The 15,790-nt window shown below is 55.5% G+C and overlaps 1 protein-coding gene across 1 annotated transcript in view; it reads right to left on the bottom strand.

Moving 5' to 3' along the window:
• RXRA (retinoid X receptor alpha) overlaps positions 1-15,790 on the bottom strand; it is an 82,869-nt gene that overhangs the window by 22,565 nt on the left and 44,514 nt on the right. The window contains exons 2-4 of the mRNA XM_026049468.1: positions 12,635-12,900; positions 7,615-7,765; positions 6,467-6,646 (exon numbers count right to left, since the gene is read on the bottom strand). Of these exons, the coding sequence (XP_025905253.1) occupies positions 6,467-6,646; positions 7,615-7,765; positions 12,635-12,900 (597 nt within the window). The remainder of the gene's footprint in view (positions 1-6,466; positions 6,647-7,614; positions 7,766-12,634; positions 12,901-15,790) is intronic.

The following is a 15,790-nucleotide window of genomic DNA, read 5'->3' on the forward strand; positions in this document are numbered from 1 at the left end:
ATGACGCAGAGGCTTCACCCCAGYATCTTAGGTTTAAAACAGCCTTCCTAGCTTTGGGACACTCGTTTTACAAGCTTCCCTCCTGGGCCAGTAATGGCCAGAGTCACAGAAGTAAAAGTCTCCTCAAAACAACAGCTTTTTTGATCCAAACTTGCTGTCTTTTCCTACAAACAACATATTGAGCCAGGCACCGTGATTTTACTTTTTTAACATGGGAATTTGTGCTGTTTAAATATCCTCAAAATAAGCACTGTATACAGGGAGAAGGGAGGCTGCTGAAATCCCGGCCAGGCACCGTGAGCTGAACCGCTGCCTGCTGGAAAAGCAGCTCTGCAAGAAGGGATGCTCGCAGAGAGGTGGTGTGTGCATTTATGGAGCGCTGGRTGCAGGGTTACTGGGGATTTCCATTGCACGAGTAGTGCAATTTATTGGGCTCTGCTGCCTTTTTATGAAGCTACATTTTAGTCATATATCACAGACATCTTGAAGTGCTTATGCCCGAGGTACCTGTATATATCAAAAATGCCATGATACCTGATGTAACTAATTCAGACAGTATTTCTTCTCCTTTGCCTTCATGTAACTATGGCTTTTTAAAAAAAAAAAAAAAGATGAAGCTTTCTATTACTGTAAACAAGCCTAAAATTTGAGACACAAGAAATAAATGGTGGCCCTTTCTTTAACATTTCAATGGAATAACACGTTTTGTTTTTCTTTTACAATAGGCAAGACACTGCTGTGATTAAAAACAAAACGTAACACCAGGGAAATGGAGTGTTAAGAACTGGGTTGAAACACTTCCATGCAGTCAAGCCACAAGGAAAATTGCTTTGGAAAACAAAAGCAAAAATCACTAGCTCATATCACTGTCAAAACGCGGATGCTGCAGATATAAGCAAAGAGCAACTTTGGTAAGGAAGGTGAGTTAAAGCAATGAGAAAGAATCACAGATCAACCCGTTTTTCTGAGCCAAACAGGATCCTCAAAAACATCATTTAACCAGCTGGCTTAAAGAGCAGCTCTTTAAAAGGACATAAGAAACAAGCTCATTAAGCTGAAAAGCATTTTCCATTCCAAAATTACTACTAAAAATAACTGTGCTCCTGAACTCTGCCCCTTCACTAGGGTATGGCCTGCATTTACATTCACTTGGAACAGTGTGTCGGAAACCTGAATTCCTGCTCTTTCTCCCCAGATTCCTCTTACTGCTCTTCCCCAAGCTCCAGGGGATGGGGGTGGCATGGGGAGCTCCCTGGATTTGGGGATTTGCATGGGAGGATGCAGAGCCCTGGTAGGATTTGGCACAAGTCAGTGATGGCTGTAGTAGTGCAGGGGTTGAGCACCAACTAAGGCATTTGAGGATGAAACCCGTGGAAAACTCGGTCCCTCTGGAGCAAGTGATTAATCTGAGTAGCACCCAGGAGACAAGCCGAGGTCTCAAAGCTGCAGGCAAAAGTATCTTCTTGCAGTGCTGCAAGCTAAACTCATCCCAGGCTTGACTCCTGCTAGAGCTTAACTTGATGGCAGTGCAAACAAGAGGAAAAACAATCCCCAAACACAGGGGAGGAGGAAGCATTCTTGTGGACAGTGAAGCTTAGGGCAGTCTTGGAGTCAGAGATCAGGCATAAACAGGACAGGGAGCATCCCAGATCCTCAAAGCACTGGGTCATGTCACGGCAGCAAAGCGGGACCGTACGGAGGTCACTGTGGTTGTGCTACCTGTGCTCGGATTCGGGAGCCATCCCAGGGTCAGCCACACAGCATGGACATCACTYGCTGTAGGAGGACACGTAGATGAGCTAAAAGCTTCCCGGTGGAGCAGGAAGAGCAGGATGCTCCCATGGGCTGAGCTGCGGCCACATGTTGCCCTGCTGGCATCAAGCACCACGTGGTTACACCACCGGGTAGCAAGCTTGGCTTACAGCACCGGGACTTGCTAGAGGTGGCCTTCCATGTCCTGAGGGGCCACCTCTGCTCGTTGGTTTGGCGCGAACGAGAGGTTGTCCCCGTTGGGACACGGTGCTCCGCTCGCTGCTGCTTCCCGAAGCGGAGCTCGGCCGCRCCGCTTCCCAACGTCTGCGCCGTGTGAGCTGTCCAAGGCTGCCGGGGGAGCATGGGAAAGGGCTCCGTGCTGGTATTTCCTGCCTGGCTGTGTGATTGCGSAGCACTCTCCCGCACTGGATGGCCTGGGAGAACACCGCGCAAGGCAGCAGCATAGGGGAGTGCAGTTTGGGAGCCTTTGCCGCTGACTTCGCCAACATCTGCGAGGGAGCTGGATTTTCAGGCTGGCAGCAGTTCTAATCCCTAGGGATCAACCTCATTATATCTCCCCCAGCTCAAGGAAAGATCCCTCCTGTTACCCTGCTGCACAGATCCGAGCCACTGCTAACAGGAGCGCCTTGCAAGGGACCCTGAGCATCCCTGAAGTAACCGCAGCTAAAGGCACCACACACAAAACACCTTTATCCCCAAATCTTCCATGTTTATTCCAACTTCTTCATAAGATATCTTCCTACCCACAGCCAACTCAAAGGCAAATTCTTCTTTTTCTATTAAGTCTGCTGCTATATGGAAGCTCTGAAGTTGTTCAAGGAATGAAGACCCACCATAGACCATAATGAATAACAGATCAAGCAGAGACACTTACGTTCCTGGATACAAACAGCCACCCACACAAGAAAAACCCCTGCGTTAGTCAAGATCCTTGAGGACAATCTTCATTTTGCTGACTSTCTGGTATTCAGTGGGAGACAGCGTGCAAAAAAACAAAGCCTCACACAGCTGGCAATCACTTACAGGGGTAAAAATGTTCTGTTGCTGATTTATCACAGCTCTAGTATCTCAGATTCGATAAGTTCGTTCACCCAAAAGAACTACAAGAAATCTTCCACTTCTGTAGCCTTTCAGCCAATATCCCCTAGATTCCATCTCTTCATGCTACAGAAGCAACCCTCCTTCCTCCTCAAAGCACGTCACAGCTATCCTGCACCTCCCATCCCTACAGATATGCTGCCAGGTCTACACAGGCTGGGATTTGGTCCATGCCAAAAGGTACGTCCACCTGGAGACCCACCAGGACACTGGGATAAATTCAAACACCTACTGACTGCTAATGCRTTGGATTTGCCCTCCTCTTCAAAGCTCTTCATACACAACCCTTGCAAGAGAACATCAACCGGTGCTGCCTGAGTGCACTTGTAGAGCTATGAAGATCCCATCCGTCACACCGCTAAATAATTGGCTGATCATTATGAATTCATTTGATATTCATTGTGATAATGTTAATCAAGATGAATTAATAGGGTCCTCATACTGTACGCGCTCCCTGGGGAATTGCACCACCATTTAGAGACTAATTAATGAACCCGTAATTTTCGTGGTGCTGCCCATGCAATCACAGTTAACGGCGGGCACGAAGCAGTTACCTGATTTGCACGATGTCAGTGCAGTGGAGCCAAGGGGAAGATGATGAGGAGACTCCTAAGCCATGGCTGAATGAATCCCAAGTTCAGACAGGCTGTTCTTGTTCAAGCTGATTTTACTGTGCGCTGGGATCTGTCCTAACTCAGGACTTAAACACTGCTGCCCCTCATGCTGCCCTCAGCCTCACTAGTGCATCAATTTGTTCATTTCCTAGAGATTGCCCATGGWCCTGTCCTTCAGATAAGTCTCTTCCTGATGGTGTTCAGGAGATTAACAACATTAATCTCCTGTTATTCAGGAGAATAACAACATTAAGATTTCTGCTCTCCTTTCAGCTAGGAGAACGACATCATGTACAACCGGGTGCCCTTTCCATAGGTTGCTCCCATCCTCAGTGAGCTAAGGCTGCCTGTCATCCCCCATCATTGTCATGATACCATCCTGGAGAGAGACACAAACCAGGCACAATTCTTGTCATGTTACAATTGTCAGGTCTCTTCACAAGGATCTCGCCCCGTCTTGGGCCCAGGGAGTTCTGTCTCCATCGCTGGTGATTCCCATCAAGTCTTGAGTCTTGCTCAGTTCAATCCTTCCACCTCCTCCTTAGCCAGGCACAGCTGAGGAGATGCTTCCAAAGGGTGACCTTGGAGCTCGCGTGCCCTGTCCCTGGATGTCACCATGCTCAACCTTTCCTAGAGCAGTTCATCAGACTTCCTCCGCTCTCTATTTTCCCTGCYGCCTATAGATTTGATGCGTTATTGCTCATGTTACCTTCTTTACAAATGTCAACTAAGTTTTCCAAGGAGAAAAGGTCTCCAGGCTCTGCATGCAAAGCCAGCCTTGTGCAGGAAGCCGGAGTAAATGAAAGCACTACATCAATACGGATCTGCATTCCTCCTCTGAAACATGCTGCTGCCGAGCACACAGGAGATTTCTTGCCTTCTTATTAGTCACTCGAGTCTCTCGATAAAACAATTCAGTGMGTACAAGCTGAAGAGCTGTGACCTCTCTCCAACCAGCAACTTCTTATCTGGCGCAAAATCCCATATCTCGCAGCTGCTCCTAATGCTACGTGACAGCGCTCGCGATGCCTCTCCCCACCCCGCATCCTTCGTGGCTTCTCCAGGGCAGCTCCGTGACCCCGCAGGTTCCTTGGGAAGAGAGACACAGTGAGCAGGCTCGGTGGAGAGCATGGGATGCAACGGGGCTCCTTGCAGCCTGCACGGTCTATCCTGCTCCCAACACACAGCCAGTTTCTAGGACAAGGTTTCTACTACAAGGTTTCTACTACAAGGTTTCTACTACAAGGTTTCTACTACAAGGTTTCTACTGCAGCCCCACCTGGCACAGCCACTTCTTCACGTGCAGCCCATCCCTGCGGCATCAGAAGGCTCTGTTCCCAAGCCCCGAAGGGTTAAGCTTTGCGAGGCCAGGCCGATCCCGTTGGGAAGGCAGCGCCAAGCATCCCGCCTCGGCCGCTGCCCTTTGGGTCACTTGCTGCTGGAATCTCCCAGCACGGAGAGGGCTCTGACATTTGAAGAATCTGCATGTTGTGGGTCCTTAGGTAACCCCGTAAATGGAGCGTGTCAGGGTTTGTTAAACACTAGATGCGGCTCCAGCACTGCCCTATTTAATCAGAGCTCCAGACAGGACTAACTGCTCTGCAACGAGACGCGCTCCGGAGCTCGGCTCCCCGCAGCACCAAGCACGGGCTTTATGTGCCAGCCAGAGAAGCAGAGAAGCTCTCAAGATGTAAGGCAAGAAGGTATCAGAGAACTGAGCAGGACCAGGGGATCATTTTCACATCATGTCTGCTAAAAGCCTATTCTGCCAGCAGTTTAAAAGAGACTCTGTCAGCATTTAAAAAGAGCATTTAAAAGAGGCACTGGCAGGGTGTTTAGATCCTACATTTGCATTCTAGTAAGGGTAGGGATATCTTTTTATGAGACTAAACTTCTGTTTTTCTCCCCCAAAGAAAAAATAATGCTACTGAGTTAGTGCAACATGATGCTCTGAGCCCTTGCCTGAGGCCCAGCCTCTGCTGAGAGGGAAGGGAACTCTCTGCTTCCACACTCATGCTGAACAAGATGCAAAACAGAAACAGGAGAGCAACTGGGAGGCACACACGTATCTCACCTTCTCACAGCATTGGGCTTAGTAACGAGCACATTAAACACGGGATCTTTATCTTGACAGTGTCCCCTTATCAACTCCAGCTTTCCAGAATTCAACATTCTGCGTTGCATGGAAAAAACAAGGCCAAGCCAGGTGGCAGCATTTGTCACCTGAAATACACCTAACCCCGAAAGCCTTTTGCTGTGTTAAACCCAGGCTCACCTCTTTCCGAAGGGGCTCTACAGGGAAAGGAAAAAAAAAGAAAGAAAACCTTATCTCCTGTTACTGCTCCTTATCTTGTTTACCCCTTCTGAATATGACTCTGGACTTGGAGGCTTTCTTGTGCCCCACAGACAGGTTGATCCTGTCTCCTGCTAAAGCCCTTCTCAGCAGCGTGACCAGGACAGTCCCCTGTCCCAGTGTGACCAGGACAGTCCCAGGGTGACTGTGCCCTGCCATCCTGCTGTGCCACACATCACACCCCTGCACAGGGCTGTAAGCACAAAGATCAGGATGCAGAGAGAGGAACCCTGTATTTGTCAGCCCTGCTCCAACCATGTGGCAGCCACATCAAGAAGGGTGTGAAATGGAGAGGAGCAGAGGATCCCATGGTCCCGGGAGCTGTGCAGCTGCTCCGAGGCTCTGTGCACCAGTTAGRACGGCAGCACTAACCACCCACCATCCTTATATTTTGGGACTTATATTTTGGGTCACAGCTCCAGCGTAAAGGCAAAGTGTGAGCAACCAACGCTGTGGAAGAATGGCATGACTTGGTGACCTGGAGCATGTAGTCCTCGAGGAGACTCATGCTAGTTTTGGTGCACACGGTGCTGCCAAGCGATCAATGCAGGAGCCTCCTGATGAAGGAAAAGTACCTGCAGGGCTTACAGCACCCATGGGTGCTCAGGGCAGTCCACCTCTGTCTTACCTTCTCGCTTCATCCCCATTGCAAGACATTTCTGATACCGGCAGTACTGGCACCGGTTCCGCTGGCGCTTGTCAATCAAGCAGTCCTTGTTGTCACGGCACGTGTAGGTCAGGTCCTTCCGCACCGTGCGCTTGAAGAAGCCTTTGCAGCCCTCGCAGCTGTAGACCCCGTAATGTTTACCTGGAGGGGGTGCAACGGGTTAGAAGGACTCACCAAATATCCAGGATCCCCACTTTGTTCTCCCCCAACATCCAGACCTTTCCCTCCTCCCAAGGCCTTTTGTAGCAGTGCTTGGCAGAAGCAGAGGTTTCCCAGAGCAGTGACCATGAGCTAAAGAGTCCTTTGTCCTGACGTTTGTAAAATYGGGAGAATCCCATCTGCACTGCTCACACTTTGATCTGGAAAAAGCCCTCGCCATTCCGTAGCCATAAGCAAAAGGATATCCCACCCAGCAACGAAAGAGGGGGCATCACGGAGCGTCTCCCTGCTCTCCCCATGACCTGCCTGAACTCAGCCTGCCATAAATCAAGAGGCRGCTGGATTTCCATTACGCACCTTCCCCACTCCTCCTTTTCCAGTCATGCGAGCCTGACAGAAGGCAGGAGGTGTCCTTAAGGACCTCAAAAACTAGATGACCAGAGCACTTATGGAGTGGAAAGCTTTTAAAATAGCATGAGAATAAAGGGAAATAGCACATCTTTATCTCCCAAGAGTGGAATGACTCAATGCGGAGCACATCTTTTTATCTGGTGCTATGTGACGAGACCAGCTACGGATCAAAGGACGGGGTAGGGAGAGGGACACTGAACTAGCTACACTGCTTAGTGCTCAGGATACAGCCCTGCTGCTAGGCAGAGATCCTGGGCRTGTTTTATACTGAGGACCAGCGCAAATTGGTCATTTCCCCTGTTAAATTCAGAGTATGATGAACTGAGAGGTCAAAGACRTGAGTCAGGCATGTTTCACCTGGTTCCTCTCAGAAGCTATCTGCAAGATCAGAGAAGCTGGAGGATGCTTCTCTTTGAAGGGTCTTTTCTTCTCCCTCTCTGTGCTCATCTAGGGAGTCTGTACACCAATACAGTCCAGAAGAAACAGGTCACCAGCCCTGACACTGCAGGCCATTTCCCAGTCTTGGTAGTAAGTCTTACCTGAAGATCTGTCCCCGCAGATGGCACATATGTGCTTGGTGAAGGAGGCCATAGTTCCTGAGGGATGTGCTGGCACTTTGAGGACCCCATTGAGGCCCAAGGGTGGTTTAATGTCTTCTGAGCTGCTGACAGGGTTCATGGGTGAATTGAGCTATTGAGACAAGAGCAGACAGAGCAGCGGTCACTGAGGAGCAGAGTCACAACACGGGTCATGCACCCAACCTCGTGTTCAAGCTCAGTCAAGCTCAGCCATCACCACAAGATGCTGAGGTTGCCCCYAAGAACCATGTGGACACCAACCTCATCCTGACTTGCAATCTTCTCTACTTGGCCTTGGTTCTACACCCTCATTGGGTCTAAACCCACGGAAATGACTTCTCATGGGGTCAAGTACAGCTTAAAAATCATCACGCCTGCAATATTGAACCAAGATGAGGATTTGGGCACATCCAGAGATGACGGGGCCGAAAGCTCATCTGCTGCTCTGGAGTAAAAGCAAGTGTGATGCTCTGAGACTCTGCGAGCAAACAGAGCAGGGTACCAGAGCGACATGAGACATCCCTCCTATACAGTCACAGGAGAAGGGGTCAGCCCATCCCTCAAACACCACCAAGAGAGCTTACACCACTGTCTAAAGAAATGGCCCCACAAGGGACATTCTTGGATGATTTAATAGGAAGGCAAATTCCTCCCATGCTCCCAGACTTCCACGCACATCCACGGGACAGCCCTTATCCTAAGGCACTCAGCAGACTTCCCTGCTTCCCGCCACCTGGGGATGCAGAGCGGGGTGGATGATTTGCAGTGATGATCCGTGGGAGAGCTGCCGGCTGGGAGCGAGAGCTTGCAGGGATGATGAAGGCCAGGACACTGGTGCTTTAGCTCAACAATTTATATATATCCTTTTAGCATTATCTCTCCAAAGGAAAGCTTCACAGCAAATAAATAGATCCCAGATGCAACAGGGCCTGGCTTTCCAGAATTGCCTTGCGTGGGACACTTGCCTGCAATTTATGGCCTTCCAGCAGCCTCTCCACATATCTCTCTTTCCTACCCTGTTGTGCACATGGTGCCCAAGAGAATCGGTGAAGGCGGCAGAGCAATCGCCAYTGAAGCAGCACTCAGACCACAGGTCGTGGTGTGCTCTGCTGTTTGAGCAAACAGTCCCTGCACCCACCACTATTTTCACATTGCCCCTGTGCAGCAATAAGCTATTCCCCAGTGTATGGAGAGAAACTGAGGCACGGAGGGATGAAAGACCTTGGGAGCAGAATCAGGCTCCCAGCAGCCTGGGCTGAAGGGCCAGACAGATCTAAGTGACCTCTGCCTCTACCACCACCTACGCAACCCTAAACAACCCCACGGACGCAGGAGAGGGGCAGGAGGGGACAGAAACCTCCAAGTCCCCRGCTGGCGCCCTTATCTCTGTGCCCTCCGTCCCCTCCTGCTCCCTGGTGCCTTGCAGCAGTGACCCGGGAGCTGCAGGACACCCAGTGCAAAGTGTCCCCAGGCAGACCCAGCCCCGCACTGTCCCCCAGTGCCACCACGATGCCCTCCCAGAGCCAACAGCCTCCGCGATGGCCACAGGAACCAGATCGCCKGGGACTTAAGGCACTGTCCTCGTGTGGCCTGTGACACTTCCCCAAGGAGGCCTCAGGGTTTCCTAACGGGCCTTCCAAGCCAGCAGCCAAAGGAGCTTCTCCCTCCCGTCCTTGTCCGCCTGCAGGTGGGAGCTGCAGGATTCCTGCTCCGGTTTGCTGTGCTCCTCTGCCCTGATAGAGACGCTCAGCAATTGGACTTGTCACCAATTAATCCCGGGAAGTCCCWGAGCGGGTGGTTTGTGTTTGGAAGTCCCAGAGCGTGCGGTTTGTCAATTAAGGGAGCGCGGCGGTTCCTCTGATTGTGAAAGCTCCAGGCTGGGATGCTTGGCAGGCAGGTAACTAATAACTGCGGAGCAGAGCACGGTGAATCCAGCCCGGAGAAACGGGATGGAGCGGCAGAGTCCATGGCAGCCAACGTAGCCCAAGGACCCACAGCCCTGGGGAACGACAGCTGGGTTGGCCAGAGCACAACCCAGCCTCTAACGTCRGGATGTGCCACCACGGTGGAGAGAAAGCCCCGGGGTCCCCTGGCTCTGTGGAATCAGGACGAGCCCCACGTGGCACCTTGGCTCTGCACGAGCCCGAGAGGAGCAGGCAGGGCCACACGTGAGGGCACCGCTCCTGCCTGGTGCCACCAGCCGTGTCCATAGCAAGGGGAAGAGGACACAGAGGACAGAACCACGGATAAGACCTTGGGCCACCACAGCCCAGCGAGGTGGGAYGGGACTCCAGGGCCTTTTGTGTCATCGGGACGTCCCTTGAATCCATAGGATGTCCTCCGCATCCAAGGGATGTCCTCCACATCCACGGGATGGCCCTCACATCTATGGGACATCCCCTGCATCCACAAGACGTCCTCCACATCCACGTGAKGTCCCCTGCATTCATGGGACATCCCCCGCATCCACGGGATGCCCCCTGCATCTACAGGATGTCTTCCACATCCACAGGGACATCCCCGCATCCAGGGGACGCCCCCCGCATCCACGGGTCGCCCCGCGCGGGGCTGACTCAGCCCGTGCCGCGCGCCCGGCGCCGCCGTTCCCCTTCCCGAGCCGCTGGAGCYGCCGGAGCGGCGCCACGTGCGCCCCGCGGTTCCCGCGGCCGCCTCCRCACACGGGGCCGAGCGGGCGCAGCGGGATCCGGCCGGCGCTTCTGCTTTCRCTGCAGACAGGCCCGGCACCGCGGCGCCTCCTCTCCTCCTCTTCCTCCTCCTCCTGCTCTCCAGTTCATTGCTCCGGGGTGGCAGCTTCCCCTCATCCTCCCTCCCAGGAAAACGGCCTCCGCAGTTCCCCCCGTTTTCCTTAAGAGCAGCATCGTGTGGAAGCCAGAGCGGCTCCGCAGCTGCGGCCACAGCCGAGCTCGGCCCCTCATCCCTCTCCGCTCGCCCCGGGCGCCTGCAGAGCTGCTGCCAGGGATGCCCGGAGCGGCTCCCACCACACAGCTGGGACCGGCATCGCACTGAAATGGGGAGGGAGAAAGAAATACCCAGGATGGAAAGTCCCTCTTTCTGCCTGCTTTTCATCCCTTACTGAGAATCCATTATTTCYTCCAAACAAAACCCAAAAAATTTTAGGAAAGAGGGTTTAGAATCCAAGGATTTCACCTGGCCAGGCCAAGGCTGAGCTCGCCGCTGGGCACTGCAATCCTGCTCTAGGCAAAGCCAGCACATCCCTGGCTCCGCTGCCTGCCGACAGGAATGGGAGAGGGAAAGGACAGGAGCCAGGAGTCCACAGCATCCTCAATCCCACCTGAGCCCCCCTTGGAGCTCCGGAGGCTCCAGTGGGAGGGAAGGCGGGAGCGGTGCCGAGGAGCGCGGCACCTCCGGCTCCCGGTGTCCTCCTGCTCCGCTGCCTTTCCAGAGGTGACGAGGCATGGTCTGATGGCAAGTGGCATCTGCCATCTGATTCAGAGCACCTTCCATCAGGGCTACCTCCACTCGGGCCCCTCGCTCCATTAACCCGGGCACGTTGCAGGCTGGTGCGCGGCACAGGGCTGCATTCCTGCACGGCATCCTCCTCCTCCTCCTCCAGCAGGTAGGTGCTTCCACCCACCGCTGGGACAGGGACTTAATGCACCCAGACAGAGGACAGATGGCGCGAGCCATTAGACTGAAAACACCCCGTCTCCTCTAGGAAAAGCACTTAGGGCCGAGCCCGTGAGCAAGCGGCGGGCGCCGGCACCGCGTCGTGCGGCCGCGGCGCCGTCTCACCGCGCTCTCGCTTCCCCTTTCTCGCCCCGTGCACGGGCTGCTGTATTTCAGTTCCCCTGCCCGTGTGAGTGCCTCGCACACACGGCGCCTCCCTCGAAACCAGGCTCCCGGCCCCGTTCCTCCTGCGGCTCGGGCCCCAGCCCCACGGTGCTTCCCGGGCCGCTCTCCTCCCTCTCCGGTTGCTGGTGCGGCCCGTTCCCAGGCGCCGTTTCACTTCTCTCTCCGCCCGGCACGTCCCTCTTCCCGGCTCCGCTTTGGGGACAGGGAACCAGGCGAGCTGGACACAGGTTCCCAGCACATCAGCATGGCCACAGCCCCGGGGGAACACGATGCAGCACCGGGTGCAGGGCCACCAAAGCCACCCCGCAAGCCCCAGCGTGGGGTTCAACACAGCCCGAGCCCCGCAACACGTCCCTCCCCGATCGCTCGATAGGAAGACCTGTTATCTCTGGAAATAAATCAGGCCAATATTTAAAAATAAAGGTGCCGGCAGGTGTTTGACTCCCAGCAAGGGCCGGGAATAAATAAACCAGCAGTGAGTGGCAGGTGGTAGCCAATTCCTTAATCTGCCCTTTTACTAAACATATAACGTGCGAGCAGCCAGCAACAGGTGGCAGGGACTAGCCAGCTCTCCCCGATCCTGCTATTTTTAAAAGGAGCTTATCTCTTGAGAGTTGGAGGTTTTTGTTTTTTTTTTTAACATAATCTTCAATCAGCAAAGAGCAGAGCCTCCTCCTGCAAGGAGCAGGGAGCCCTGCGGCAGCACGGAGGGGATGTGGAGCTCTGCTTGGAGCCCGAAACCCGCTCGGGCTTAGGCCATGGGAAAAAACAGTTCTAAGCTGGCTCGGAGTAGTCGATGGAGAGGCAAACGGCCCAGCAGCGACTACCTTGAGGGTCCCAATGGATCCCAAAGGGATCGGGTTTCTGCTTCTGCCCACCCTTTGGCTCCTATGGGCGTTCCCGAGCTGTTCCCATCGGGGTCTGTTCCCGCTGCAGCTGCTCCGGCCGGGCTGGATACGGCTCCTGCAGCTCGAGCCCCTCTTGCTGCAATCCCTGCGGAGCCAGGGCTGGATGTGGCAGGAAGGGAGCTGCAGACGCAGCACTGGGACAGGAACCCGCCCCTCTTGGCTTATATCCCATCCAGCGGGAAGCCGCTCGTTTCCCACGGCCAGGTGCCTTAAAGGACCCTGTGTCCCCGCCGCTTTACCTGTGGGCTGCTGGTTCCAAATCCCAGGCTGGGCGTGGAGGGGACGGACATCGAGTGCGGGCCCATGGGGGAGCTGATGACGGAGAAGGGCGGCCCCATGCCGTTGATGGGAGAGCTCAGGGTGCTGATGGGCGAGTGGAGCTGCCCCGGGGAGCCCAGCGAGGAGCCGATGCCCGGCCCGATGGACGGGTGCAGGGACGGGGCGGCCATGGGGCCCCGGCTCGTCGGCGAGTTCAGGGACGTGGAATTCACTTGGTTGGAAAAATCTGCAGGAGAGAAAAGAAAAGCCCCAGGTTGAAACTCCAGGCTAGGGCAGCCCCGATGCATCTCCACCCCAGCCCCAACCAGCCCACGCACCTCTGTCCCACAACCCCTCCAAAGAGCTGCRTTTCAACCCCTGCACTTTTGCTTTCTCCCCCAAATACCAGATTCACCCTCCACCTTCAAGCCAATCATTAGAAAACACCTGCTGGAGAAGCTGCAAGATCTCCAAGAGGGGCTCAGAGGCCAAAAACCTTTCCAGGTTGGGACGCAGGTGTTGCTGCCTTCCTCTCTCTGCCCCACCTGGCTCTCAACCCTTTCCCAGGCAGGCAACACTGCTGGGTAGGTTAATGCTTGAGCAGCTCCCAGCAGGGCGAGGGTTTGGATTAAGCCTTGCTTTAACGAGGCCGTGCATTAAATTCGGGTTTAACGTAGATGCTGGGGATGCAGGGGAAGGGCGGGTTGGGGAGCTCTGTGCAAGAGCGGCGCGYGGCTGCGTCCGCCCGGCCCCCCGTCCCGCGGGAGCGGCAGGAGGGGGCGGCGGGAAGGGGGGGTTTAAAAATAGCCGGCGATTCTCTGGAGAGGCGACACGGAGCCGTTCCTGGCACGCTTCCTGCCCATCCTGTCACGCTGCTCGCAAAACAATCCTGCGCGAGGAAGCGGGCGGCAGCGGGAGCTGCCCGGGAGGCGACGGGGTGGCTGGCCGGGGGGACCCCTACATGCTCCCCCCAGTACCCCATGAGGCCTCTGCTCGCCCCGGGATTTATTCCAGGGAATGCGGCACCGAGAGGGGAAGACGCTGATGCAGCCACAGGCATTCGGGGGCTGCCGATGGGGGTCTCTGCGGGCCCCTGTGTTTGGCTGCAGACCCCGAGGGTCGCTAAAATGCTGGAAATTCCTCCTTTAGTTGCCTCCATGGCATCCCACTTTCCAGCCATGGAGGCTCTGGCCCTGCACCAAGGTGCTGGGGGGGCCAGGCAAGCAGCTCCCTATTCCCTATTCCCATTCCCATCCCTGCACCGGGAATGCTGCCGCGGATCCGCGTGCCTCCCGCCGTGCCGGGTGGCCGGCGCGCCTCAGATGCACACTCCCAAACTTGTAGACATAACAGGATTACAGAGGCGAAGAAAGAGGCCGGCTCCCCACGGGGATAATGCCTTAAACCTGCCAGGCACGAGCCAGGACGCGGATCCCTGGGGCAGGAGGCGCGGGAGCCAGGGATGCACAAAGGGAATGGGATTAGGAGCTTCCCGAGCCTTGCCAGCGCCTGTGCTGTGGGATTCCCGTCCCAGCAGGCAGCTCAAAGCGGTGGGAAAACAAGGCTGCTGGAGCATCCTGGGGGCTCAGAGAGGCAGAGGGGAGGGATGCGTGTCCCTTAGCCGTGCCCACCTCTTCCATGCTCTCTTCCCAATCGGGAAGCACCAAAGGAGCCCCCGTGGCCYGGCCCGTGGCGCAGGGACTGAGGGGTCCGGAGGGCCGGCCTYGCGCCGGCACTTGCAGGATGTTCCTATAAAATCATCGGCGGCCACCATGCCACCCAGGGCATCGTGACACGTGCGGCGCCACAGGAACCCCAGGAAGCTCCTCGGCGCTGCAGGAGCGGTGCCCGGCGCGGAGCACGTGGGGACGGGGCTTCCTGGCTCTCTGCTTTTTGGGTTCTGCAGAGGGTCAGAGGGAGAGCGGGGTCTGGTTGGAGGGACAGCTCTGCTGTCACACTGTGCTCCAGACACTCCGGATGCCCGGGATGCAGCACTGCAAGATCCGAAGTTACACCCACGGCTCCGGTATCCCCATCCCAAGGGGTGACGGCACCCACAGGCACAGGCGGCCCTGCTGGGTCCTAGGGTGCCGGCCACCCTCGTGCTCAGCAGCCAGCGGGAACCACACAAGGAGCCAGGCCGGCGATCCTGGCCTCGGAGCGATCCCGGGCGCGGGCAGAGCGCCGGAGCCAGCTCTGGCTTTCCGAGCAACATCCCGAGTATCCCAGGCAAGGTCGTGGGCAGGTTCCTGGCGAGCAGCCCGCGCCTCCTCCAAGGTGTCACCCAAGCAAGCACGAGCAGCGCCCGACCTGCCGGCCCAGCTCTTCTCCCCAAATAAAGCAACCCCCCGGGGCGGCCGAGCGCCCCAGGCTGGTGCCCGGCTCCCCAGGTCTCCCCATGCGCTCGCTTTCCCAGCGGACACATTCCCTGGCACCCACGGAGCAGTCGGGCGTGTTTCGCCGGGTTGGTTTAGAGAAAACACCTGGGGCAAAAAAGCAAAAGGGGAAAAAGCGAGAGGAGCGGAGGAGGAGTGGACGGGCATCCCGTGGGGAGGGTGCCCATGGGCACGGGCTCGTGCTGGGCTCCGTTTGCACCACGGGCAGCCCGAAACCCTCGGCCAAACGCCCTGGGATCTGCACCAGACCTGAGCTCCCTGAGGAGCATCATGGCCCAGGGCAGCTCCTCAATACCGGGAAGTCTCCACTCTCCAGCCTCGTCCACAGCGACACGGACGTTGCCGACGGCAGGGCCGGCAGTGGGAAACGGTTACAGCTGACAGACCCAGCAAGATTTCACCCCAAATGCCACTTAACCAAAGGAAAACAAACAAGGAACCTGAAGATGAGCCGTTTGTTTTGCACGGAGCTCTTCCGAGCTTGACATGCCTCCGGCTGCAGGGAGCAGCTGTGTTTCTGCAGTGGCCCCAGGACACGTTTCTATCGCTGTGATGGCTCGCTCCTTCCATATAGCAAATATTACCCCAATCTCACATGGGATTTGGTATCCTGCACTGGATCAACCATCACCAACCTTCCCAAAACTCTTCCATGGCTCCTGCATAAGGTCCTTCTTTCCTTCCTCTGCAGGACACGGAGCAGATGGAAGCTCCAGCATCACCCAGGGCCAAACGCAGCAG

The sequence above is a fragment of the Nothoprocta perdicaria genome, unplaced genomic scaffold (genome assembly GCF_003342845.1).
Source record: "Nothoprocta perdicaria isolate Ctin4 unplaced genomic scaffold, notPer1 scaffold_6, whole genome shotgun sequence".
NCBI lineage: Eukaryota > Metazoa > Chordata > Aves > Tinamiformes > Tinamidae > Nothoprocta > Nothoprocta perdicaria.